The following is a 27,465-nucleotide window of genomic DNA, read 5'->3' as shown; positions in this document are numbered from 1 at the left end:
CACCAGACAGCAAGGGAGTTGCAGTGATGTAGAACAGAACGGAGGATCTTATCTCACATCTAGAGAGACCGAGCCGAAAAGACAGAATGTAGTGATGGGGAATAGATCATTGTTCCACCATACCCCAAGGGAGGATGGGAGAGCTTGGGATCTAGAGAGGTGGGAACAAAGAGAAACAAGAAGGACGCCTCATAACTCACCTGCACCGAGACGTAGGGCTCGTAGTGGGGGTGAGAGGGATGTAAGCGAACAGCCTAGGACTGAGGTACTGAGAGCTGAGATAAAAGCAAAACGGCTCGATGTAATGAGTTTGAAATCAGACTTGGAGGACATAATAGACGGCACCTTGCCAATGGAAAGGATAGAGCTGTATGAACCGGATGAAATATTGTATATGTCTAAGGATGTTACTCGGAAAGCGAGGTCAGTTCATGAAAATTTGTCTAATTTGGCAAACAGGTATATGATAGACATGTCACGAACTAAAGCGTTACAGGGTAACCATAGGCTAAATTGCACGGATCAAGATCTGGATGATCGTAGGACGATTGGGCTGAAAGTACACATAAAGGAACTGATCCTGAGTATCAGAGTATGGAGGGATTTGGATAAATGGGAGGAAAGATGGTCTAAGAGGGGATCCGTCAGGAGGAGTACACTTGCGAGGTCCCAAGATGGAGAGCTAATGCGCATGGAAGCTTTTCCTTTGCGAGAAATCGCGAACGGAAGCTACGTGCATGTACCCTGGAGTAGGGGAGATTTAGCGGCATTTACCAATTCCTTTCCAAAGCTCAGAGAGAACCCCGTTGAGTGGTACAAGCAGGTAGAGAGGTTTGTGAAGATCTCTAAGGTGCTGTGGATCGATTTGAACACTGTTTGATATCGTAGTACCCGGAGATTTGTGGACGGCATGCAAGCTTAGTATCGAATGGCCCACTTGTGAACCCGATAGGGATGTCCGGACGAATGGTCCATCAGAGAGAGTAATGGAAAAGTACGAGAGGGTAATTGCCTGGTTAAAAGAGAAAGTGCCGGTGCAAGACATAGACTGGGTTAAGATAGATCGAACAACTCAGGAACCTAAAGAGACCGTTCACGAGTTCTATGAGAGATTGCTGAAAGCATTCAAACAGTACAGTGGGTTGGATGTAATGGACCCCAAAGACATAGGACAGTTTGTGTTGAAGTTTGTCCTAGGATTGAGGCCAGACATAAGCCTGATGATTCAACAGCATTTGATTTGTTGGCAGAACAAACCTTTAGATGAGATTCTGAGGTATGCGAGGTACTGTAGCGATGAAATAGATTCAAAGGCAAAGAAACTTAAGGAAAAGCTGATGTTGGTGCAGATGCAATCAGCTGGAAAGGGTGGACAGCGGCAACAGGGAACAGGAACCCCAGGAAAGAAACAGAATAATCAGAGCAGAGATGAGGAAGAAAGACCGAGACCGAGGGTAGATATCGCAACACTGAAAAAGACAACGAGGTGCCATCAATGTAACGAGGTGGGACATTGGAGACGCGAGTGTCCTTATAATGTCGAGACGGGGGAATTAGAACAGGAGGAGGATGAGGTTCAAACCAGCATGGTAAAGGGAACAGCAGCCCCGAAGGGAAAGTTTATCAAAGGGGGGACTTAGACTCCTCGAGCGCCGTTCCCTCAACCGCCTCGCATTACAAATGGAGGAAAAACCTATAGACAACTGCCACTGTTCGTAGGAGGAGAAGAATGCTACTACGTTGATCCTCTTACAGGGCAACGAGCGAATAGGGAAGAAGACTGTACTCTAGGAGCAGCCCTGGAAGTAGACCAGAGAGGACCATACGTAGAGGCTGAAGTGGCTGGATGTCCTACGACCTTTTTGGTAGATACAGGGGCAACTCGATCCACTTTGAGATCGGCGGTAGTCCCAGGTTTGCCAATGTCGGGAGAGACGATTCAGGTGGTAGGAGTCGCAAACAGGAGAATGACGAATCCTCTGACTGAACCAGTGTCAGTGAAGATAGGGAACTACAGTGATGAACATCAGTTTGTGATTTGTGATTCTAGCCCTGTGTGTCTGTTAGGAAGAGATCTGTTGTGTAAACTAAATTGCACAATATATTGCACACCTGAAGGAGTAGAAGTGCAGACTAACGATGATGATGCCGATTTTAAGGTTGTAAACTCGCAGGAATGCGTGGAACTATATCCTACCCTAACGGTGGAGGAGCTTCCACAGGACTTGAAGGAGACAGTGTCAGCTGAGGTGTGGGATTTTACTGGAGAAGAAATAGGACTGATCAAAGGGGTAGAACCGGTAAAGATCATGGTAAACCCCAATGCTGAGTATCCAAGAACACCACAATATAAGTTGACACCGGAGACAATTGCAGGAATAAAGCCTGTGATCGAATCCATGATTAAACAGGGAATACTGAAGGAGATCGTGGGAAGTCCATGTAACTCCCCGATTATGGGTTTGCAGAAGCCTAGTGGAAAATACAGAATAGTGCAGGATCTTCGAAAGATTAATAATATCGTTGTTTCATGTTGTCCAGTGGTACCGAATCCATCAGTAATATTGTTTCAGATACCGTTCCAAGCTGAATGGTTCACAGTGATAGACTTGTGCCAGGCTTTCTTTTCGATTCCTTTAGATGAGGAGAGCCAGTATTTGTTCGCTTTTAAGCTGGAAAACCGCGTTTTAACATGGTGTCGTATTCCCCAGGGGTATACAGAAAGCCCATCGATTTTTAACCAGCTGCTGAAGAAAAATCTTGAAAGTCTAGTACTGCCCAAGAACTCGGTTCTAGTCCAGTACATAGACGACCTCCTAGTGGCGTCAGAAACTGAGGAAGCTTGCAAGGTAGACACCATCACCTTGTTAAATCACTTGGCCGAGAACGGACACAAGGTGTCTCCAAGTAAATTGCAGTATTGTCTGACAGAAGTGCAATACTTGGGCCATAGGATTGAAAAGGGAAAACGGAAGGTGTCTCCAGACAGAATAGAGGCGATCATGAAAATGAACGCGCCTAAAACACAAAGAGAAGTCAGAATGTTTCTAGGCATGGTCGGTTATTGTCGGCAGTGGATAGCCAACTTTTCACTGAAGGCAAAACCTATACTACAACTGACGCACAAAGGAGTAAGTGATCCGGTACCATGGGACAAAGATTGTTTGATGGCATTTTTGGAGCTGAGGGAGGACTTGTGTCGTGCCCCGGCTTTAGGAATGCCTGATTACGAAAAACCATTCTTGCTTTACTGCTGCGAAAGAGAAGGTTGCGCTTTAGCAGTTTTGGCCCAGATACACGGGAACGCGCGTAGGCCAGTTGCTTACTTTTCGGCTACATTAGACCCAGTAGCCGCAGCGTTGCCCGGATGTCTCAAATCCGTAGCTGCAACGGGTGTCAGCATTGAAAGATGTGAAAATGTGGTTATGGGACATCAGTTAGTGGTGTACGTACCGCGTTCTGTGGAATTGTTAATGACCAGGACTAAGACTCAGCATCTGACGAATAGTAGGCTCACACGCTACGAGCAAGTCATATTGGCTGCTGAGAATGTGACCCTAAAGAGATGCTCTGTCTTGAATCCTGCTACTTTGATGCCACTTCCAAATGATATTGATGATGAAATTTGTACAGATCATGACTGCCTTGATGTGACTGAACTATGCACCAAACCGAGACCAGATATCGTAGATGAGCCATTGACTGACCCCGATGAAATATTCTTTGTTGATGGTTCATGCGTAAGAGACAATATTGGTCAGCTGAGAGCAGCATATGCAGTTTGTACAATTACCAGAGTTGTGGAAGCCGCTTGCCTGGAAGGAGTACATTCCGCTCAGGTAGCTGAAATTATTGCTTTGACCCATGCCTGTTTAGCAGGTAACAAAATTCGAGTCACCATATACACCGATAGCCAGTATGGTTTCGGGGTAGTTCACGATTACGGGCAGTTATGGTCTCAAAGAGGTTACATGACCTCCTCGGGTTCTCCTATCAGGAATGGAGAATTCGTGAGATTATTGTTAGAGGCATTACAAGGTCCGACAGCCATAGCGGTTGTCAAATGCGCCGCGCACACGAAGAATGTAGACTTTGTGTCGCAAGGCAACAGATATGCCGATGAAGTAGCACGTTATTGTGCAGAACAAGGTTATTCTCACACCAATGTAGAAGTGGGGGGAAAACAGGAAAGAACTGAATTGACTATGTTGTTAGACACTGTAGATACGTGGGACGAGCTGAAGTGTGTTCAGGAAAATGCACCAGATGATGAGAAAAAGGGCTGGGAAACAGCTGGATGTACTAAAAGTGAAATGAATTTTTGGATTTCTGCAGATGGGAGAGCAGTTTTACCAAACGAACTTGTTAGTCCAATGGCAAGGAAATTGCATGGATCAGCACACATAGGTAGAGATGCTATGGTGAGAGTATTCAGACAAACGTGGTTTAATCCGAAATTTAGAGTAGCGGCAGAAGCAATATGTCAGCGTTGTGCGATCTGTCAGCAACTAAACGTAGGAAAGAGAACACCAGTTACTTTGAGTCACATAGGGAGGTCTGGGGGGCCTTTCAATAGAATGCAGCTGGATTTTATTGAAATGCCCAAGTGCAATCGACTCAGATATGTCTTAGTGATAGTCTGTATATTTTCTAGATGGGTTGAAGCTTACCCGACACGTAGGTGCGATACACTTACAGTAGCAAAATTGTTGCTTAGAGAGTTGATACCGAGGTTCGGGGTGCCATCCTCTTTGGAATCGGACAGAGGAACTCATTTCAACAGCGAAATAGTGAAGATGCTATGCTCAGCCTTAAGCATCGACCAGAAGCTCCACTGTAGTTATCGACCAGAAGCTTCAGGGATCGTAGAACAAATCAACAGCACAATTAAATCCAGACTTGCCAAAGTTTGTTCATCGACATCCCTGAGTTGGCCTGATGCACTTCCATTGGTTCTTATGAGCATACGTAGCACACCAGATAGAAGAACAGGTCTCTCTCCACACGAGGTGCTAATGGGAAGAGCTATGAGATTGCCATCGGTTCCGACTGCAGCGTTGTTGAACATCACAGACGATTTGATCTTGGACTACTGCAAGGGACTATCTGATGCCATTCATTCTGTGTCCCTCCAGGTCCAGGCTGCAGAGGTTCCATCAGCACAAGACTTGTGCCATGACCTGTGTCCGGGGGACTGGGTCCTGGTGAAGAAGCATGTCAGGAAGAACTGTCTAGACGTGCGCTGGAGAGGACCGTTCCAAGTCATACTAGTTACGAACACTGCAGTAAAGTGTGGAGGCTTGCCCAACTGGATACACGCCTCACACACCCGAAGAGTGCCAACACCTCTAGAAGAAACAGCTCCTCTCTCGGATGAGAATCCAGCGGAAAGCGGAGAAGCCACAGAGGGGGAAAGCCAAGCTGTAGAGGTGATCGAAGAGGCTGAGCCTGTGTCGGAGCAGGCTGATGACGGTCAGGACACCAGTGAGACCGAAGTCGTCTCAGAAGAAGAGAGTACCTGGGAGTTCGAATCAGATACCGAACAAGCTGTGAGTGATCAAGAGACAAGTCCAAGAACAAGGAGCAGGAGGACAAGGAGTGACGAAGCTAGTTGGCCGGAGAGAAGGAGAAGGCTAAGCTTAAAAGCAAATCAAGAGAGAACCCTTGTCCCGATCTCTGAAGAGTCGGATCAAGAAGAAGAAACTACGGATTCAGGCTCTGAGAGTCCGAGAAGGTCAAGAAGGGTACGTGTGCCCTGCAGAAGGTACGCCACCCCAGAGTGGACTTATCTAGAAGATGTCTTGGGGACAGAAATCTGGGAGAGTGAAAGAAGTGAAAGTGATCAATCTCGATCCATTTGTGGCAGTGGAGATGTGAATGTTGACGCCTGGAATCGAGACTGAGGGGTTACTGACTTTCACACTTCCCATACCCCCTTACCTGAGTCGGATCAAAGATCTAGTGCTAAATCGATTAGAGTTTCCGACTTTTGGTCATCAAATACCAGAACAAGAAGAAAAAGTCATTCGTTTAGAATTATTGGAACATGTTATTAGAGCTGCAGGTACGAGAATCATTGTAGATGCCTAAAGACTTTTGTGTTTAAGCTATAAAGAAGAAGATAACCTAGCGCCGAGTGGAAAGAAGAATAAAATTAGGGATTACATTTAGAGGACGGAGAAGGGTTAGGGTTGTCTATTGCTGAAGATAAAAAGACATTGTTGTGAAAAGAGACTTTTGTTGATTAAGAGCACTTTACAGACTGAGAAAGTAAACAAAGCAAGACAAAGACTTGAAAAGAAACTTTTCTTCAAAAAGGAAAGAGCTACGCTGTGTTTGATAACATGGAGAATGGCAACCCAAACCGAAAAGCCAAATGCATAATAGGTACACTAATAGCAGTAGTAATTTTTCTCATTATTACAGTAGTCACCACATCGTACATGGTAGGACATGCAAGTGAAAAAGAAACCACAGATGTAAAGCCTGTAACGACTTTGAAACCTGCTCTTGTTGGGAAGAAGGAGGAGAGCAATGTCATCCTTGAAAAGACGTTACTGGCAGATGAAGCTCGTAGGTTACACGTAGACGAGTCGCAGGGAAATTTTAGATCAAATGCATATGCCAAGCTATTGTATGAGTATATTGATGCCATGGAGGCCAAGGATTGTTATGTATGCATGCAATTGCCGGCTTCCGTAGACGAAGGCATCAGATATCATCATCTCCCACTGACATATGGGATAACATGTAGTTTATTGCTCAGTATATTTTATGGTAGAGAAGGGTTCGAGTACTACTTTTCAAATTATGATTCGGTACTGCCTGAAGTCCCGAATTATAAACAAATGAATAAGTGGGACTATTACAAAAAGGAAGACAGATTAACAAAGTTCTTTCTTCCTTGGGATACATTAGATACTTCATATGCACGCAGAAATAATCTGACTTGCAAAGTGTCAGAGGTAGAGAAAAAGTTCATAGGACAGGTAGATGACCGATACAGAAGGCAGAAGATTCTAAAAATGTCAGGACAGTGGAAAACTGATTGGACCGAAGAAGAAAAAGCACACAAGAAGAAGGGTAGCAATGGTCCAATAGCTTTGGATAGAACGCAGAAAGGAAAGTTATGTTTAACTCGAAGCAAGACGTATTATGAGAGTGTATTTGTAGGTGAAGTAAATTGCGAACATGCTTTTCGATTAGAGTACTATACGAAAGATTTTATGAAAGGGATGCAAGCGATTCCTAATGTATATTTTGTATGTGGAAGAAATGCCTATGTAAAACTGCCTGACAATTGGTATGGTTCGTGTTACTTGGCAATTGTCTTCCCCAAAATATATCATGCAAAGGATTTAGCGATCATAGAAGGAAAGGCTTCGACAAGAACGAAAAGGGAAATAGGAGATGCTGAAGTAGTTGGAGACATTTTTGGAGCAATGTTTCCTATGTTAGGTTTAATACTTAACAATGTTAAGATCAGGAGATTAGCTACAGTTGTAGATAGATTATCTGCAAGTACTGCAAGGTCATTCATGCTAGTAGAAGGAGAGATGCAGTCGATTAGGGCAATGGTTCTTCAGAACCGTCTTGCTTTAGATGTACTGCTAGCAAAAGAGGGCGGAGTCTGCAAGGCTTTGAAGGTCCAAGAATGTTGTACTTACATTCCAGATAATTCAAAACCACTTGAGAAAGTCATACAAAACATTACAGAGATACATCAAGGAATCGAAGATTTATCAAAAATAAATGTTTGGGAGAAAGTAGGTCATGGAGTAGGAAAGGTTGGAAGTTGGTTTGCCAATCTTGGTAAAAGCGTTGTGTGGTACATATTAAAACCTGTTTTGATAATATTGATTTGCATAATTACATTGTTAGGGTTAGTGAAACTGTACAAATGGTATAGGTCGAACCGGTTACAAAGATCCATGAGAGAGCATGAAAGGAGATTAGCTGCTTTACAAGACCAACAGTATAAAAGTTTAAGAGCTCTCGAAACGATAAAAAGAGGGAATCTTGTAACTAGTTCTGTGTAAGGTGTTATTCAAATTGCATTTAGTGATGATTCCTAGAGGTCATCAAAGGGGGGAACTGAGAGAGCGCAATTTGAATAAAAAATATATCTGTACCATATTTACAAGCATATCGCATAAACGTAGAAGTTGTAACATGAAGGAACACTTATAGCGTAAAGTTAGCCGATGTAACCAATGTAATAGGAAATGTATCTGTATCTATTCTATAAAGTGTATTAGAATTAGAAAGGCCCGTATACATAGTGGGCTAATATAGAAATGTATAGAAATGCTTAAGAACAGCAGAACGTGCAAACTGAATATACGTGTGTAATTATTAAACGGAGAAAGAAGACGAAACATAAAGCGAAGAAATGTGCAGAGTATGTATAGCACTATGTATGCACGAGAATATAAATGTTGTATTCTATGTAAAATGCATTCGCGTATAATTACTGCTTTGCTAAAATCGATTATATATAAATGTGTGTTAAAGGTTATACTGTGTAGAAGGGTTTTGTAGGAATGTTAGAGAAGTTTGGTCATGTGTGATTTTAACCTAACTGACCAAGAGTTCGCAGGAGTGTAGTCCGCTGTATGTAATTTAGTGGGCTCACAGGAACAGGGGATAGCCTTGATCTGAATGTGCGAGACAAGAGTCAAAGGTCTTGTTAGATTTAAGGTGACAATGTTGGACGAAGTTTATGGCCTAAGTGAGATAAGAGACGCTTGGAATTTGGGTCTTGTTTAGAAATGACCGTTCACAGGACCAAATGAGGTTACGAATACAGTCGTAAAGAATGAAGTTCTGTTGAGGTGATAGACTTTGCTCTGAAAGTGTCAATTGGAATGTCAATGAAGTCACCAGCAAGAAGACGAAGATGGTGCCTAAGAAGCAAGGTCAACTTAACGGACGACGCGAAGAGATGAAGCTATGGAAAGAACTAGAAATGACATCATGTGAATGTGTACGTGGTGGGTGTCAAGGGGCGTTCCACCCATACTGTGATTGTGTATTTAGGGACAGCACCCTGGGGAGGAGAAGTTAGCGAGGAGCGAGCGCAGAAGAGCAGAGCGCAAGAGAGCAGTAGGCTGAGGACCCTTAGAGAGCGGATGGGTAGGCAGAGAGGGTACTGCTTCTCGACATAAGTTACCATTAGAGGCTAAGAGAGTTTGAACTTCTTTGGAAGTCAAACTGCTGACACCTTTTTTAGGTAAGGAACTTGCGAAGTAGGGATGTCACCTAGTATAGAGTAGGGACAGAATTAACTTGTTTTTCTTTTTGTAGATGACGCAACGGAACCACTTTGTGTCTATGCTTTTTAATCTGTTGATTCTTGAACTGATATTAATTGTATTCTTTTGTAGACTGAGGTTCTTTAGGGAATTTATGTTCCTTTTAGTTCCTGTATACTTGTTGAATCTTATCCTGAGAGGATTGTATATGCAACTTATTCTGATTTTATATTACATTTTTAAAACTTTATCAGTCGTAAGTGGTTCTTCAGAGTTGCGTCAGTTTATGGGGTTTATTTAACCTATGCGGGGGTTGTCTTTTACTCAATGACAGAAAATAGTCGATCCAAATAGATGAATGAGATAGGTATCTAAGTGATCAGAAAAGGTATCAAAATCTCATTCCCCGCAGGCCTGTTTGTATAAACTCACAATGTCAGCACATAAATAACCTGAAGCCTTCCCTAGAAACACACAGCTTAGTCAAGTAGCGAGTCCAGGATTTGAATTCAATGATCATGATTCTAAGGCCAGCAGTATAGTGACTGCACTAAATCAGAATTTCATCATCCTCAGCAGAATAAAAAGGTGCATCAAGCCTGTGGTCGACATTAAGGCTGTAATAGACAGCAATCAACACCTAAAAACGCTGGGTCAATTACCAAAGGGATTTTTGCCATAAAAAACTCTTTACGACCAAAAGTGGCCAGATTTACATCAGCTAAGAAAACTGATGGATATTAATTTACTCTTGTCATTGTATGCCACAGCTGAGTACAATTATGCAAGAGTATCTCTGACCAAAAAGTGCGATTCGAGCATTAAACAACGTCATTAGCCTTGTGAGTTTATGAAGGGTCACAAACGTCAATTTGTGAGCATACACATGCTCCTCTATGGCAATTTCCCACCCTGGAATGGACTGAGGTTTGCAATTCCAAAGTCCTAGAGTAAATCCCTTTTTAAAGAGGAAAGGGAAACAGAACATCTACAAACTTCACATTAACAATACCTATAGAGTATCCCTCCAAACCTCAATGCACTGGGCCAATGAGTGGCAGTGCTTGCCACACCTAGACTCCACTAGGGGTGGGGAAAAAAAGAATCATTTTTTATATGTAACCCTCACACTATATTAGTGTCATGCTTCATCATCGGGTTCATTCTGACTCCTAAAGCTCAGGGTACAGGGATGTGTGCTATGTCAGCTCTTCACTTTTCTCTACACCAACACACGCAGCCTGCAATGGCAGTGCGTGGGTGTTAAGGTATAGGGCCTCTAAAGGTTACACAATGGGTGCTGCTGCCCTTAGTGGCCTTTCCTGCTCACAGTGCCCTTGGCATCCATGGTACATTTTACAAGGGGTTTACCTGTGGCCAGAGATGCGCCAATTGTGGGCGCAAAGGCACAATATTGGGAAAGAACACAGCCCCTGGGAACATGATTGGCTGGGTCCCAGGGCCCATAAAGTCAGGTTGCATCAGATGTTTGGCAAAAAGTGAGAGTGAACCATGCATACAGAGGCACTTTCCTCAGTGACAGCTGGTATCTACTGAGGGAGGGGGATGGGAAAAGAAGATGAAAAACACCGAAATTTGACAACGTCCTCCTGTCACTCCGACCTCTTCCGCATGGACTGCAGTGCAGGCACAGCAAACTCAACCAATTCTGAACTGCTCATGTGCTGTTAACCAGCGTGTGAGCAGTGTCCTGTGGGAGCGGCCTCTATCAGTGCTCCCGAGGGATCTGAATGCTTGCACTTTCTTTCAATCAAGCTGTCATGAGACAGCTACGTTGAGAGGTTTAAAGTGCGCATGTGTGGCTGGCTGTCGCAAGACGGCCGGCTATAGGGACATGTGCCCTTTAAACAGTGCAAAAGCAGCCCTTTGCCCACCACTCCTCTCTGCTGTCACTCAGCAGGCCCTACCCCATCCTAACGCTATGTTCAGGACGAGAAGATGAAAAATAAATGGAAATGAACTGCCATTTTACTTTTCATCTCTGGGGCTTTGGGAGGCACTTAAGTGGGGCGACGCTCCTCTGCTCTAATGGAGGAGCCGCTCCTGACTTTCCTACAAGGACGTATCACCCTTCTCCTTTCTTAGCTTACAAAGGATCTCTCTACCCTCCAGGACTGGTCTTCACACTCCAAGTTCTTTGTTTCCAAGCATCTCAGAACTTCTTCAGAGTATAGGGTAAGGAGATTTTCCACTTCGTGAAATGTTTATCCCTTGGGGAAAAAGTGAAGACAAATGTCACATTCCACATAGGCACTGATGTCTCACATTGCTCATTTGCAATAAGCACACAATTTTGCCTTGTGCAACTACCAATCTTTAAAAATATCCTGGGGCGTGGCCAAGATGGCGGGGTGAGCGGACGCTTCCTTCCGTAGCTCCTCCGGCCCAGCTCAGCTCGAGCCCCGATTCCTGCGCTTCTCTCCCCCCGCGGCTGCACTGCGGGCGAGAGAACTGTGCCGGAGTTCTTGGGGCACATTTTGATACCACTTTGCCTTCTGTTGCCCCGGGGGAAGTCCCCGAAAAGTTTGTTCAACGCTCGATTCGAGGAGTGGAGCCCGGATCGCCCCGAGGAGAAGGGCCTGGAGGCGGAGCGTAGTGCGGCGCTGTCCGCGCGCCTCGGCTGGGCCGAGTGCTGAAAGCTGGGGATCCCGAGGGAACGGGCTCGACGGACTCCGTGGAGTGCGGAGGCTTCCTGACCGGCGGCCTGGTGACCAGAGTCATCGCTGGACGACAGACCCCAGACCTGCGTCGGCGAGCTACCCCCCTGCCATGGGTGTCGGTGTGTGACGCCTTGCGGACCCCGAGCCTGGAAGCGAGGGACGTTGGAGTTTGTGCGGTGCCGAGCCGGGCGTACTAGCTGATGAAACTGGGGGACACTGGTTTCGCAATTTCCCGACCCATTGCTGTTTGAGGGTCGCCCATAGACTTGCTGGCCTGGGCTGCCCCCCTGGGTTCCGCCCTCCCGCCATCTTGTCGTTGAGGAGCTGGTACTGGTGACCCTCGCCCGCGCCCTTGTCATACAGGCGCCTCGGTTCATTTTGGTGCCTATGCATCTGCCGCCCTCCCTGGAAGCACGCGGCTGAAGGCCTCCGACCTGAACCCTGATTATCGCCCTGACTGGCTCGATGGTCGTCTCGCCCTGGCCCGTGCCGCCATCTTGTCGCCTGTGACGCACTACCCTTGTCCTCGGCGAGGTCTTCACATCTGGTGCCCACGAGCGGCTGAGTACATTTGCAGCGGCCAGCTCTAGGCTTCACCCACCGCGGAGGCCAAGATGGCTGGGAGACGAGGCGCGGCACGGGGAGATCGCACTCTGCCGGACATGCTCGGCAGGGCCCAGCAACTGCGAGACAGGGCGCAGCCGTCCCCGGGGTCCTCCCGGGCCTCAACAGACACCGCCGGAGGCGAACCACCAGTCACGAGGTCCTTCATGGAGGACTTATTCAGCTCCCTCAAGGAGGAATTCCAGACTCTCAAGACCGAGGTGGCCGGAGAGGTCCGTGAAGTGCGTAGAGAAATCGAGGGCCTGGGCGAGCGGGTCGACACTGTGGAAACGGCGGCCCAACGTCGCGATGAAGAGATAGTTCATCTCCAGCAAGACGTTCTCCGCCTACGGGAGCAGTGTGTCGAGCTACAGGCCCACTCTGAGGACCTCGAGAATAGGTCCAGGCGGAATAACATCCGGGTGCGAGGCGTGCCGTCCGCGGATGAGGGTGCGGACCTAGTGGCCTATCTGCAGGACCTGTTCCGCGACATCTTGGGAGAAGGAGCGGACTTCCCGATCCGCATCGACAGAGCACACAGGGTGGGCCGCCAGCGCCAGTCATCGGCACCCCCACCTGATATCCTGGCATTCCTGCCGGATTTTCCCCTGAAGGAGCGCATCATGACAGAGGCCCGCAGGAAGCAGCCGCTGTCCTTCCGAGAACGACCTGTGGCGCTCTATCAAGACCTGTCCGCCATCACACTGCAGAAGCGCAGGTCTTTCCGCATCGCTACGGACTTTCTGCGAGAGCATGAGACGGCCTACTCCTGGGGTCACCCCTTCCGTCTTATCTTCCGATGGAATGGGGTGCTACATCAGCTGCGCTCCTTACAAGATGTCTGTGGGGTGCTGGGACTCACAGCTACAGAGGAAGAAGGGGCGACACCCGCATGGAGGCGCCCCGAGCGGCGGGGCCGACGGAGATCGAGGAGGCGCCAATCGTCGGCGACGGCGAGTCGCCCTGACTCCCCTACCATCAGGGCGGATATGGTGGAGGCCCTGAGGACTGCGGCCAGGAACTTGCCTGATTCTAATGGCGTGGCCCAAACGGCCTAACTTTACTCTGGGGGGAGAGACTCTTAGCTTCTACGATGCTGGGTTGGGGCTGGGGGTTGGGGGGGAGAGGTTGGAGGTGTGTGGCTGGACGTCCACTTGACTGGTTTCTACAGACTCGCCCACTTGGGCTAGACTGAGACAATGGGGTGTTTTTTCTTGTTTTTGGTTTTGGCTGGTTGCCATGGGTTGGTTTTGGGGGGGTTCAAGAGCTGGTTTGGTGTTGGGGGGGTCCCGTCCGATATTGTCCGAACACTTGCGAAGCCGACTCTGGCCTTCCCTGCGCCCCTGCCCTGCGCGCCCCCTCCACTGATCCCTCGCTTGATGCATAGTGCTTTGCTTCCCTGGGAGCGATGCCGTCCTTGAAAGTAGTGACCCTTAACGTTAAGGGTCTGAATAATCCTGTGAAGCGTAGGGCGATCCTCTCCCTGCTAGAAGGGTCGCAGGCGGATATCTGCCTCCTGCAGGAAACCCATTTACTCTCTAAAGATTGCCATAGGTTGCGCTCTGCCAAGTTCCCCACGCAACTCTTTTCCTCGGCTGCGACTAAGACTGCGGGGGTAGCCATTCTTCTAGCCAGCTCCTTCAGGGGTGAGGTGTTGTATAAACATGCAGAGCAGAAGGGGAGGCTTCTGGTGTATCGCATGCGTCTGGGGGGTGTTGCCTTCACGGTTGGCTCCGTGTACAGCCCAAATGACCACCAGGATCGCTTCCTGGAATCAGTGTTGGTAGACGTTACTGCCTCGCCCGATCGCCACGTCATTCTGGGGGGAGACCTGAACATGGTCTTCGACTCCACTTTGGATAGGTCTGCCCAGCGCTTTCCGCAGACGGGGGAGCTTTCTAGAGCGGTTCAGGACCAGATTGCAGAGATGGATCTGCATGACCTCTGGCGCACCATGCACCCCGCCGATAGGGACTACTCATATTTCTCCCACGCACACCGCACTTATTCGCGGTTGGACTACCTTTTGGTGAGCGGACCGCTTCGCTCGGCCGCCACGGCGGCAGACATCGGGGTTTTGTCCCTGTCCGACCATGCGCCGGTTTCCGGAATATTTGCTTGGCCGGCGGCCCCCCCCTCTAGAGGGATGTGGCGGCTTCGGGACACGCTTCTCCATAAGAAATCGGTGGTGAAGCGAGTGGAGGAGGTCATTCAGGAGTACCTGACCCACAATAACAACTCCGACACGTCCCTAGCAACGCAGTGGGCGGCTTTGAAAGCGGTCGTCAGAGGGGAGTTTATCTCCATTTCCTCGGCGGAGAACAAGGAGCGGCAACGTAAGTGGGAGGAACTAACGGCGCAGGTCAGGGAACTTGAACAGGTTCACCGCCGGACGGGGGCTCCTCGAGTTTGGAGGCAGCTGAAGGCGGCGCGGAAACTCCTCTCTGCGTTGGACCTGGACCGGGCGGAGTATGCGGCGTTGCGCTTGAAACATGCCTTTTACACAGGCGGAGACAGATGCGGTAAGCTCCTGGCCCACCGGCTCAGGGCTGCGCAGCAGCGCAACGTGGTAAAGGAGGTAGTGGGAGCAGACGGGGTCCCGATTTCCGGTGACGCGGAGGTGGCGGACTCCTTCCGTGCCTTCTATGAGGCGCTGTACGCTGCAGAGCCCTCCCCACCGGGAGAGGCTGAGGCATATTTGGAATCAGTAACCCTCCCGGTCCTGGATCCCGCCCAGGCGGACCACCTGGAGAGGAGCATTCATGTGGAGGAAGTCATCTCCGCTATTGCACGGTTAAAGCACGGCAAGGCCCCGGGCCCGGATGGCTATACGGCCTTGTTTTACAAGACCTTCTGTTCCACTGTCGCGCCTCTCCTGGCTCGCTTATTCAATTCCTTCTCTGAACCGGGAGCCATCCCACCGGACCTCCTCTCGGCGACTGTGTCGGTTATTCCGAAACCGGGGAAGGACCGGACTCTGTGCGGCTCGTATCGGCCCATCTCACTTCTAAATGTGGACCTCAAGCTTTACACGGGGATCTTGGCGGCCAGATTGGGTCTGCACCTACCAGGTCTGGTGGAGGTGGACCAGGCCGGTTTTGTACCCGGTAGGCAAACGGTCGACAACACCAAGAGGGTGACGCACGTGCTAGAAAAGGCCTCACGCGTCCCGGGGGAGCGGATGCTGCTGTCGGTCGACGCGGAGAAGGCCTTTGATAGGGTTCATTGGCCGTACCTCGAGCTGGTTCTCGGGAAACTGGGGATCGGTGAGAAGTTCCGCACTATGGTCTTTAATTGTTATAGGAGGCCGTCAGCATCGGTGCGTGTCAACGGACACAGCTCCAGCAGCTTTGCCATTGAGCGCGGCACGAGACAGGGCTGCCCCCTTTCGCCGCTCCTGTTTGCCCTCTATATGGAGCCGTTTGCCCAGAGGATTCGTGATAACCCGGATGCTATTGGAGTGAAGATGGGGCAATACACCCATACTGTCAGCTTATATGCGGACGATGTCTTGCTGACCCTGGATGACCCCAAGCGGTCGCTCCCTGCCTGCGTCCAGGAACTGAACTCCTTTGCCCGCGTGGCGGGCTTCAAAATGAATATGTCTAAATCGGCTGCCCTGGATGTGTCACTCTCTGTCGACACTAGGCGGGACCTCCAGCGTCTTTTTCCTCTGCAATGGTCCTCCTCCACGGTGCCTTACCTGGGGATTTTGCTTGCACCCTCCCTACCTGCAATGGTCACAGCCAACTATTCCTCCCTGGGCAAAAAGATCAAGGAGGAACTCGGCCGATGGAACAAAGGCCTGCTCTCGTGGCTGGGCCGTATCGCAGCGGTGAAGATGACGATACTGCCTCAGATCCTGTATCTTTTTCACGCTCTACCTCTACAGCCTCCTGTAGGTTGGATACGGCAGGCGCAGGCTGACATCTCCCGCTTTGTGTGGCAAGGCCGTAAGCCTCGGATGAAACGGGTCCTCTCCATGCTTGCCCCGGAGGCGGGGGGTCTCGGTGTCCCGGACCTCCGGAAATACTTTCAGGCGGCGCAACTTCGATATTTGGTGGAGTGGAGCCGGTGGGAATCGGACAAGCACTGGCTCTTTCAGGACCAGGCAGTTGCGGGCCGTACCCTCCAGGAAGTCCCGTTCCTGCGGCGCACTCACCGCCCGCCTAATCTCTATGCCTCCTTTATCACCCGGGTTCCGCTGCGAGTGTGGGACGCGGTGTGTGAGCTTCGTGAGCTCACCACTTTTCCATCACCGTTTACTCCCATTGCTGGCAATCCAGACTTCACTCCGGGTCTGGAACCGGGAGCCTTTTCCCACTGGGTGAGCGCGGGTTGTAGGGCGCTTTTCCAGATCTACGGGCCGGAGGGTGTGCTCCCCTTCCAGCAGCTCCGTCAGGAGTTTGGCCTACCGGAGGGGGACAGACTGCGTTATATGCAAGTCCGCCACTGGGCTCTTCAACCCCCAGTGCGCGATGTCGCTGCCCGTTCGATTACGCCCTATGAGCGGTGGCTGGTAACCCGGACCTCGGATGCCAAGCTTATCACCGACTTGTATAAGTTTCTCCAACCCCCGCCGTTTCATTACCATAACCCTGGGAGGGAGCGCTGGCACAGGGAATTGGGCAGGACCTTGAGCCACAAGGAATGGGACAGGATCGCGTATCGGGCGAGGCACTCTGCGTACCACACTGGGCTGACGGAGACCTTTACTAAGGTGTCCACCTATTGGTATTACACCCCGGAGAGGCTTTACGAGATGCGCAAAATCGGCGATAAAGGTTGCTGGCGCGGCTGCGGACAGGAAGGCACCCTCACGCACATTCTCTGGGAGTGCCCGGTGCTGTCGGCCTATTGGAAGGAGGTCTTGGATGAGGTGGATAGGCATTTTGAGATCGAGCTCCCGCGCTTCCCTGCGTATGTCTTGCTAGGCCTCCCCAATGACCTGATGTACCCGCTGAAGTCCCGCAGGGGTAGACAGATTGCGATTGCGCTAGGCTCAGCGGTTCAAAACATCCTTGTACTCTGGCGTACCCCCACTGCCCCCTCTATCACTGGCTGGCTACACCGGCTCTGGCAAGTACTGGGTATGGAGAAGTTGTCGCTAACAGTAGCTGGGAATGTAGACCAGTTTGAAGAGCTCTGGCACCCCTTTTTAGCACTGCTGTCCACGGAATTTCGCGAGCTCACATGTCCACGGTACCTGCGACTCCTTAGGCTGACGCCGCCGGCGGCTCCAACGGAGTGAATGCCGCGGGATCGGGGGGTTTGGGCTGGGGGTGGGGGGCGGGGTTACATGCTTCTAAATGCTGACCTTCGGACGGGGATGTTGGGGTATTGTTTTCTTCCTTTTTCTCCTTTGCTTTTCTTTCTCCTATTTTTCCGGGGACGGGGGGTTGGAGGGATGGTGTGTTTTTTCACTGTGTTGCGGGACGCTACTCCAGCTCGGCCTTGCTCGGGGAATGGGGGTCTACTGGAGGGTCATTCGCACTGCCTTATTGCCTTATGACTTATGCCCTGTTACCCTCCGGGGCTTCCTGCCTCCCTACTTTCCTTCTGAATCGCTGCAACGTTTCGCGTCTTGTACTGTATGTTCGCTTGACCTCCTATTCCCTTCCCCATGTTTTTTGTACCTTAATAAAAATACTTTAAACCTAAAAATATCCTAGGACTTTCCTGGTGCCTGGAAAGCTGAGATGGGCACAACTTTCCAGACATACTACTGGGAATATCTCTAAATTCTCAAATGTCATACATCTACTGGCATATGTAGGAATAAGTGTAGATGTGTAGGCATGGCTTTTTTCCTGACTCAGGCCCATCACATCAAAGATTTCTCTTAAAGGATACACTTGTCATTTTCGCAGACTCTATAGGTGGTGGTGTCTTTTGGTGCAGAGTGCTGTCTGTGCGTCGTAGGTCTCCCTAGGGTGGAAGTCCTACCGTTGTGTCGGGCTTGTGGGCTTATCCATCTCAAAGCACATAGGTTGACTGAGTCATCTGCTTAGCCACTCATTTCCATAATGTGGAATCTGTGTGTGGGATTTTTTCTTGCAGTGATCATAAAAAACCTGCACAGATGTATTTAAGGGGTCTTTTAATTGGGCACTATAGATTTACTAGTATGAGTGCAGTTATTTGGGCCTTGAGACCGTACCTAACATCCATCTAAGCAATTGTCTTCAATTATGCCTCAGGATCTCCTAGGATAGGTGAGGACTTTCAACCTTCTCCACCACCATACAATCATATTCATTAGATGATGCTCTTAGTCAGTGTGGATTTCCCAATGGGACAGTCCTGTAGGGGGTTTCGGTCTTGCAGCTTTCCCTAAAACTCACTCCTGTTTGTTAAAGTTGCGTAGTTCAGGATATTAATTGTGTTCATTAGTTTGAGAGTACACGTGTTTATGAAAAACAAGTTGTTAGTAGCAGGTTCGGTCACTTGATAGAACAACCTTAACTGAAAATTAAGATAAGTGGTCAAACTCATTAAATACTGAAGTTTAATATATGTATATGTCTAAGGTGTCGCAAATGACCCCAAAACATTTTGTTTGTAAGCAATAACTTGTTACCTCAAATTATATAGACAATTTCTTACACATCCTTACTATTCCTTAGCATACATTTTTGCATATTTCAAAAGAGAAGAAGGGTTGAGCGTAGGACATATTAAGTAAATCTCCTGCCCTCATATTGTATCATTCTCCTATGATTTCCAAGTCTTTAAGATGTATCACCTTACTTCAGAGCCCTTGATCTAAAGACAGAGCCTGGCGCTTGCATTTCAAAGACAGCATCAAGAGACGATTTTGCCTATAATGTGTGATGGTTTCCGTTTTTCACACTCAGTGACGCAAAACATATGTGGACAGCTTGTGAATGCTATAATATTAGAAAATGTCCCATGTATGTTAGCAAGTAAACTATGAGAATTATTATGAATATAATCTTTGCCTACTGATACAGTGACGTACGTGTAGAAACAAATACATCTTATCGATATCACCAGGTCGGCTACCCCAAACAAGTTTGTTGTTTGGCGCCTAGGAGACAAATTCACACTTTCGATCTCTGCTACCACTGCAGACCAAAAGCCTGTTAATTTGGAGAAGTATCTAACTTTAACAACCTTTTTATTTCGTTTAATAATTTTGCTTTGATCTTAAATTAAAAGAGAGGAAAGATAATAAAACTTACTTTGCTGCAATAAAACTTGGATCAAAATATTCAGATGTAGTCTTGTGCGCATATAGAGAACAAGCGCTCAGAGAGGACAGTCCTGTAAAACATGCAATGAACAGTCAGTAACGTGTATGAGCACAGATGTTACGCATCTGCATGTTAATATATTGTGCATCTAGTAGATTTGGGCAGTTGCAGCCTTCAAAGTGTGAACTGATGACAACGAGTGTGCTTTATCCTGAACATTTTAAGACTTGGCCTTAATGAAATGTATAATAAGAAATTGAGATGCCATTCGATATTTTTTCCAAAATCTCAAAATTTCTTCTTATTTGGTCTTAACCAGAGACATACCATACATAGGAATTAGAAAATAGAAAAACAGTGGTGCAAATAGATTTTAAATAGATTGTTCTTTAAAATTGTGGAGATGTAGTTAATATGACCTTTTGCTGCACTAGCTGAATTTGTGCTGTATTTTTATTTTTAAATACATTTTATTCGGTTTTCCTGAAGGAATTTGGGCCATAGCCCTACAAGTACCTGTAAGAAACAAAATAAATCAGGAGTGCCGAAGTCTTTAAACAATTGCAATACCTGCGGAACTTGCAGGTTACACAACATGAACATAATGTAGACTGTACTAGAGCCCAGTATTTGTACAAAGGTTACATTCATAGAATGACAGGCTGTTACATAGTATAGAATGATTTGATCAGTGGATATTTGAATGGGTAGTGATTCCTGTCAGAGATCCGAAGATGGGAGAAGGGGAAGATCTATCCCACAATATGTCACCCAGCTGGTCCATATTTTCCTATGTTTTTGGGGCAACCACAGGCTAGAAACACGCAATCTCTGCACCGATACATCTGTCTAGCTCGGCCTTCCATTTGCCTATAGTCAGAGGAGAAGTCCCCTTCTACAGCTGGGCATTATCGCGTTTGGCTATAGTAAGTGCCAAGAGCAGACGTTGTTTGTACTTATTTCCCCCTATCTCGTCGGTACTGTGCAGGAGGAAGAGTCGTGGGTCAAGTAGGAGCTTCCATGATAATTCATTGCTTAGGCAAGACGATACCTTGCGTCAAAAGGGCTGCAACGCAGTGCAGCTCCAGACTGTACGTAAAAATGTCCCTTCCTCCCTCTCACATCTTAAGCATATAGGGGGCTGAATAACTCCAATCTTCCAGAGTCTGGCTCATGTGTAGTATGGGTGGTGTATGCACTTGAATTGTATAAGGTGGTATCGTGGGGACACAGCAGTGCCCTGAGGGCTGGCAATGGTTCAGCCCAGTTATCGTCCGTCAAGTCAGGGATATCTTCTTGCCACGCTCTTCTAGTCTTGTCAAGTGTTGTTTGTTTATGTGTTGTCAGTGTTTGATATGTTTGCCAGATTTTATGTAACCCCAGATCCCTCATCAGTAGGCTGCCCTCAAGAGGATGAAATTCCGGTAGGGTTTCTAAATCATGAATCATGGGGCTCAAAGCATGGCGTAATTGGAGATATTTGTAAAATTGTGTCTTATGTAGTTGAAGTTCTGCTTGTAGCTGTTGAAAAGATTTCAATGTAGTGCCCCGCATTACATCCCCCAGGGTAGATATCCCTACTAAGTGCCACCCATGGAACCCCCCTCAGATCTGCCACTGGATTGAGGTATGTGTCATGCCGCAAAGGAGTCAATTAGGTTAGGGTCTCGCACCACCCCATTTGTCTCACCGTATACCGCCAAAGCTGTATTACCACTCTACTCACTGGGGGTAGTTTATGGAGCTATATAGGAGCTGCGTCGCCTGGTGCCACGCCCCTGGTTGCCATATACTGGAAAAAGCACAGATTTGGCAGGGTTGGTCTGCAGACCTGTAGTTTTCCCAAACACTGAGGATTTGTAAGATACGAGGCCCTGAAAACCACGAGTCAGTCTTAAAGAAAAGGACGTCATCCGCGCATAGCGCGATGTGGTCTGATCTCGACTGGGACCATTCAAATTCACGGAGCATCGGGTCACCTTGAACCCACGCTGCCAAGGGTTCCACTGCTAGGGCGGACAACAGCAGGGATAGGGGGCAACCCTGTCTCTTGCCCCTATAAATATGGAAGGGGTCTGAGCGATATTCTGCTATGCGAACAGAGGACTTTAAGTTAGTGTAGAGTAAACAGACATATGCTATGAAGCGTGGGCCAAAGTTAACCGCTTCAAGTATTTTGAATAGATAAACGCAGCTGGGAGAATCGAAAGCTTTGTCTATGTCAGCTAATAGTATAGCTGCTGGGTGGACCAACTCAGGGGCCATCGCTATGGCATTATGTACTCTGACACTGACTCATTGTCAGTGAAATTGCTCTCCCACCCTCGCAGCTCCACCATTAAGTGAGGTGCCCTTGCCCCTGCACTCTTGACTGTTAGTGATCGAGGCCCTCCTCCACCCGCAGGTTTCCCTGCGCCTCATCCCTGGTGGTCCAGTGGACCTCTGTCTCCTTTCTCTCGCTCTGCTCCTTCACTCGTTTTTTCTACCCTTTCAATCTTTCACCTTTCTGCACCTTTCTGCATCTCTGCTCTTTTGTGCCTTATTTCTGCCCATTTTCCCTTTCTCTCCCTCTGCTCCTTCACTCGTTTTCATTCGTTTTTCTACCCTTTCTATCTTTCCCCTTTCTGCACCTCCGCTCTTTTGTGCCTTCTTTCTGCCCATTTTCCCTTTCTCTCCCTCTGCTCCTTCACTCGTTTTCACTCGTTTTTCTACCCTTTCCATCTTTCACCTTTCTGCCCTTTTCTGCATCTCTGCTCTTTTGTACCTTATTTCGGCTTATTTTCCCTTTTTTCTTTATCCTTTCTTTCCTCCCTTTTACCTTTCCCTGCCGCTGCTACCCCCGCGGCCCCTCCCCCCAGCGCAACCGGCCCAATCCAGCTCCTCTCCCCGCTCCCGCCTACCAGCTGTCCAGCCCTCCCTGACCCCTACTTAATGGCGGCCACTGCGGGGACAGGGGAGCAAGACCACTGCCTCATTGTAAGTGAAATTGCTCTCCCACCCACGCAGCTCCACCATTAAGTGAGGTGCCCCTGCACTCTTGAGTGTTAGTGATCGAGGCCCTCCTCCACCCGCAGGTTTCCCTGCGCCTCATCCCTGGTGGTCCAGTGGACCTCTGTCTCCTTTCTCTCACTCTGCTCCTTCACTCGTTTTTTCTACCCTTTCTATCTTTCACCTTTCTGCACTTTTCTGCACCTTTCTGCATCTCTGCTCTTTTGTGTCTTTTTCTGCCCATTTTCCCTTTCTCTCCCTCTGCTCCTTCACTCGTTTTCACTCGTTTTTCTACCCTTTCCATCTTTCACCTTTCTGCCCTTTTCTGCATCTCTGCTCTTTTGTGCCTTATTTCTGCTTATTTTCCCTTTTTTCTTTATCCCTTCTTTCCTCCCTTGACCTTTCCCCGCCGCTGCTGCCCCCGCGGCCCCTCCCCCCAGCGCGACCGTTCCAATCCAGCTCCTCTCCCTGCTCCCGCCTCCCAGCTGTCCAGCCCTCCCCGACCCCTACTTAACCCCTTTAGTGCTGCGAACGTTCGGCGGACGTCGCGTGCACTACCTCGCTAGTGCTGCGCACGTCCGCTGAACGTTCTGATCCCGTTAGCGCAATGGAACGTCCGCACTGGGGCGGAATTTGCGGCGCGCTTAACGGGTTAATGGCGGTCACTGCGGGACAGGCGAGCAAGACCACTGACTCATTGTCAGTGAAATTGCTCTCCCAACCTCGCAGCTCCACCATTAAGTGAGGTGCCCCTGCCCCTGCACTCTTGAGTGTTAGTGATCGAGGACCCCTCCACCCGCAGGTTTCCCTGCGCCTCATCCCTGGTGGTCCAGTAGACCTCTATCTCCTTTCTCTCACTCTGCTCCTTCACTCGTTTTTCTACCCTTTCTATCTTTCACCTTTCTGCACCTTTCTGCACCTCTGCTCTTTTGTGCCTTATTTCTGCCCATTTCCCTTTCTCTCCCTCTGCTCCTTCACTCGTTTTCACTTGTTTTTCTAGCCTTTCCATCTTTCACCTTTCTGCTCTTTTCTGCATCTCTGCTCTTTTGTTCCTTATTTCTGCTTATTTTCCCTTTTTTCTTTATCCCTTCTTTCCTCCCTTTACCTTTCCCCGCAGCTGCTGCCCCCGTGCCCCCCCCCCCTCCCCAGCGCGACTGGCCCAATCCAGCTCCTCTCCCCGCTCCCGCCTCCCAGCTGTCCAGCCCTCCCCGACCCCTACTTAATGGCGGCCACTGCGGGGACAGGCGAGCAAGATCACTGACTCATTGTCAGTGAAATTGCTCCCCCACCCACGCAGCTCCATCATTAAGTGAGGTGCCCCTGCCCCTGCACTCTTGAGTGTTAGTGATCGAGGCCCTCCTCCACCCGCAGGTTTCCCTGCGCCTCATCCCTGGTGGTCCAGTGGACCTCTGTCTCCTTTCTCTCACTCTGCTCCTTCACTCGTTTTTTCTACCCTTTCTATCTTTCACCTTTCTGCACCTTTCTGCATCTCTGCTCTTTTGTGCCTTATTTCTGCCCATTTCCCCTTTCTCTCCCTCTGCTCCTTCACTCGTTTTTCTACCCTTTCTATCTTTCACCTTTCTGCACATCTGCTCTTTTGTGCCATATTTCTGCCCATTTTCCCTTTCTCTCCCTCTGCTCCTTCACTCGATTTCACTCGTTTTTCTACCCTTTCCATCTTTCAACTTTCTGCCCTTTTCTGCATCTCTGCTCTTTTGTGCCTTATTTCTGCTTATTTTCCCTTTTTTCTTTATCCCTTCTTTCCTCCCTTTACCTTTCCCCGTGGCCCCTCCCCCCAGCGCGACCGTCCCAATCCAGCTCCTCTCCTCGCTCCCGCCTCCCAGCTGCTAGCCCTCCCCGACCCCTACTTAATGGCGGCCACTGCGGGACAGGCGAGCAAGACCACTGACTCATTGTCAGTGAAATTGCTCTCCCACCCTCGCAGCTCCACCATCTCTGCCCATTTTGTGCCTTATTTCTGCCCATTTTCCCTTTCTCTCCCTCTGCTCCTTCACTCGTTTTCACTCGTTTTTCTACCCTTTCTATCTTTCACCTTTCTGCACCTCTGCTCTTTTGTGCCTTATTTCTGCCCATTTTCCCTTTCTCTCCCGCTGCTCCTTCACTCGTTTTCACTCGTTTTTCTACCCTTTCCATCTTTCACCTTTCTGCCCTTTTCTGCATCTCTGCTCTTTTGTGCCTTATTTCTGCTTATTTTCCCTTTTTTCTTTATCCCTTCTTTCCTCCCTTTACCTTTCCCCGCCGCTGCTGCCCCCGCGGCCCCTCCCCCCAGCCCGACTGGCGCAATCCAGCTGCTCTCCCCGCTCCCGCCTCCCAGCTGTCCAGCCCTCCCCGACCCATACTTAATGGCGGCCACTGCGGGGACAGGCGAGCAAGACCACTGACTCATTGTCAGTGAAATTGCTCTCCCACCCTTGCAGCTCCACCATTAAGTGAGGTGCCCCTGCCCCTGCTCTCTTGAGTGTCAGTGATCGAGGCCCTCCTCCACCCGCAGGTTTCCCTGCGCCTCATCCCTGGTGGTCCAGTGGACCTCTGTCTCCTTTCTCTCACTCTGCTCCTTCACTCGTTTTTCTACCCTTTCTATCTTTCACCTTTCTGCATCTCTGCTCTTTTCTGCCTTATTTCTGCCTATTTTCCCTTTCTCTCCCGACCTTCACTCGTTTTCACTCGTTTTTCTACCCTTTCTATCTTTCACCTTTCTGCACCTCTGCTCTTTTGTGCCTTATTTCTGCCCATTTTCCCTTTCTAATAATAATAATAATAATAAAAACACTTATAGAGCGCCTGGTTACACTTATGACAGTGTGTCCCCGCGCTAAGAAATGCTACAGTATCCAGAAGAGGCCGAGGTCAGGGGCCCAAAGGGTCCCGGAATACGAAACCATTGTTACTTTGGAAAAAGGAAAGTTTTGAGTTTGAGTCTGAATCTTGTTTCTGTGGGCTCCATGCGTAAATCTAACGGGAGATTGTTCCAGTGCTTACTTGCAAGAAAGCGAAAGGAGCTACCTCCCATCCTGGTCTTACGTGCGCGAGGGAGCTGAAACAGCATCGCTCCAGCAGATCTAAGGTTCCTGGTGGGGCGGCGGATGGTCAGCAGGCTGCGTAGATAGCTAGGCCCTTTTCCCTGGGCAATGCGATGGGCAAAGCAAAGAGCTTTAAACTTAACGCACTCCTCAATAGGGAGCCAATGAAGTTTTCGTAGTGCTGTTTTACCAGAGGCCCTGTGAGGGAGATTTCTCTCCCTCTGCTCCTTCACTCGTTTTCACTCGTTTTTCTACCCTTTCCATCGTTCACCTTTCTGCCCTTTTCTGCATCTCTGCTCCTTTGTGCCTTATTTCTGCTTATTTTCCCTTTTTTCTTTATCCCTTCTTTCCTCCCTTTACCTTTCCCTGCCGCTGCTGCCCCCGCGACCCCCCCCCAGCGCGACCGGCCCAATCCAGCTCCTCTCCCAGCTCCCGCCTTCCAGCTGTCCAGCCCTCCCCGACCCCTACTTAATGGCGGCCACTGCGGGGACAGGCGAGCAAGACCACTGACTCATTGTCAGTGAAATTGCTCTCCCACCCTCGCAGCTCCACCATTAAGTGAGGTGCCCCTGCCCCTGCACTCTTGAGTGTTAGTGATCGAGGCCCTCCTCCACCCGCAGGTTTCCCTGCGCCTCATCCCTGGTGGTCCAGTGGACCTCTGTCTCCTTTCTCTCCCTCTGCTCCTTCACTCGTTTTCACTCGTTTTTCTACCCTTTCTATTTTTCACCTTTCTGCACCTCTGCTATTTTGTGCCTTATTTCTGCCCATTTTCCCGTTCTCTCCCTCTGCTCCTTCACTCGTTTTCACTCGTTTTTCTACCCTTTCCATTTTTCACCTTTCTGCCCTTTTCTGCATCTCTGCTCTTTTTTGCCTTATTTCTGCTTATTTTCCCTTTTTTCTTTATCCCTTCTTTCCTCCCTTTACCTTTCCCCGCCGCTGCTTCCCCCGCCGCCCCTCCCCCCCCCAGCGCGACCGGCCCAACCCAGCTCCTCTCCCCGCTCCCGCCTCCCAGCTGTCCAGCCCTCCCCGACCCCTACTTTTACGGCGGCCACTGCGGGGACAGGCGAGCAAGACCACTGACTCATTGTCAGTGAAATTTCTCTCCCACCCTTGCAGCTCCACTATTAAGTGAGGTGCCCCTGCCCCTGCACTTTTGAGTGTTAGTGATCGAGGCCCTCCTCCACCCGCAGGTTTCCCTGCGCCTCATCCCTGGTGGTCCAGTGGACCTCTGTCTCCATTCTCTCACTCTGCTCCTTCACTCGTTTTTTCTACCCTTTCTATTGTTCACCTTTCTGCACCTTTCTGCATCTCTGCTCTTTTGAGCCTTATTTCTGCCCATTTTCCCTTTCTCTCCCTCTGCTCCTTCACTCGTTTTCACTCGTTTTTCTACCCTTTCTATCTTTCACCTTTCTGCACCTCTGCTCTTTTGTGCCTTATTTCTGCCCATTTTCCCTTTCTCTCCCTCTGCTCCTTCACTCGTTTTCACTCGTTTTTCTACCCTTTCCATCTTTCACCTTTCCGCCCTTTTCTGCATCTATGCTCTTTTTTGCCTTATTTCTGCTTATTTTGCCTTTTTTCTTTATCCCTTCTTTCCTCCCTTTACCTTTCCCCGCTGCTGCCGCCCCCGCGGCCCCTCCCCCCAGCGTGACCGCCCCAATCCAGCTCCTCTCCCCGCTCCCGC

The 27,465-nt window shown here is 49.1% G+C and overlaps 1 protein-coding gene across 2 annotated transcripts in view; it reads right to left on the bottom strand.

The window, feature by feature from the left end:
• Positions 1-27,465, bottom strand: part of CLDN10 (claudin 10) — a 388,360-nt gene that overhangs the window by 56,528 nt on the left and 304,367 nt on the right. For both annotated transcript variants that reach the window (XM_086933398.1, XM_086933399.1), the window contains exon 3: positions 19,744-19,825. In XM_086933398.1, coding sequence (XP_086789524.1) covers positions 19,744-19,825 — 82 coding nt within the window. The remainder of the gene's footprint in view (positions 1-19,743; positions 19,826-27,465) is intronic.

This window comes from Lissotriton vulgaris, chromosome 8 (assembly GCF_964263255.1).
Source record: "Lissotriton vulgaris chromosome 8, aLisVul1.2, whole genome shotgun sequence".
Classification (NCBI taxonomy): domain Eukaryota; kingdom Metazoa; phylum Chordata; class Amphibia; order Caudata; family Salamandridae; genus Lissotriton; species Lissotriton vulgaris.
Note: the sequence above shows the minus strand (reverse complement) of the source record. Positions and strands in the feature narration are given on the sequence as shown.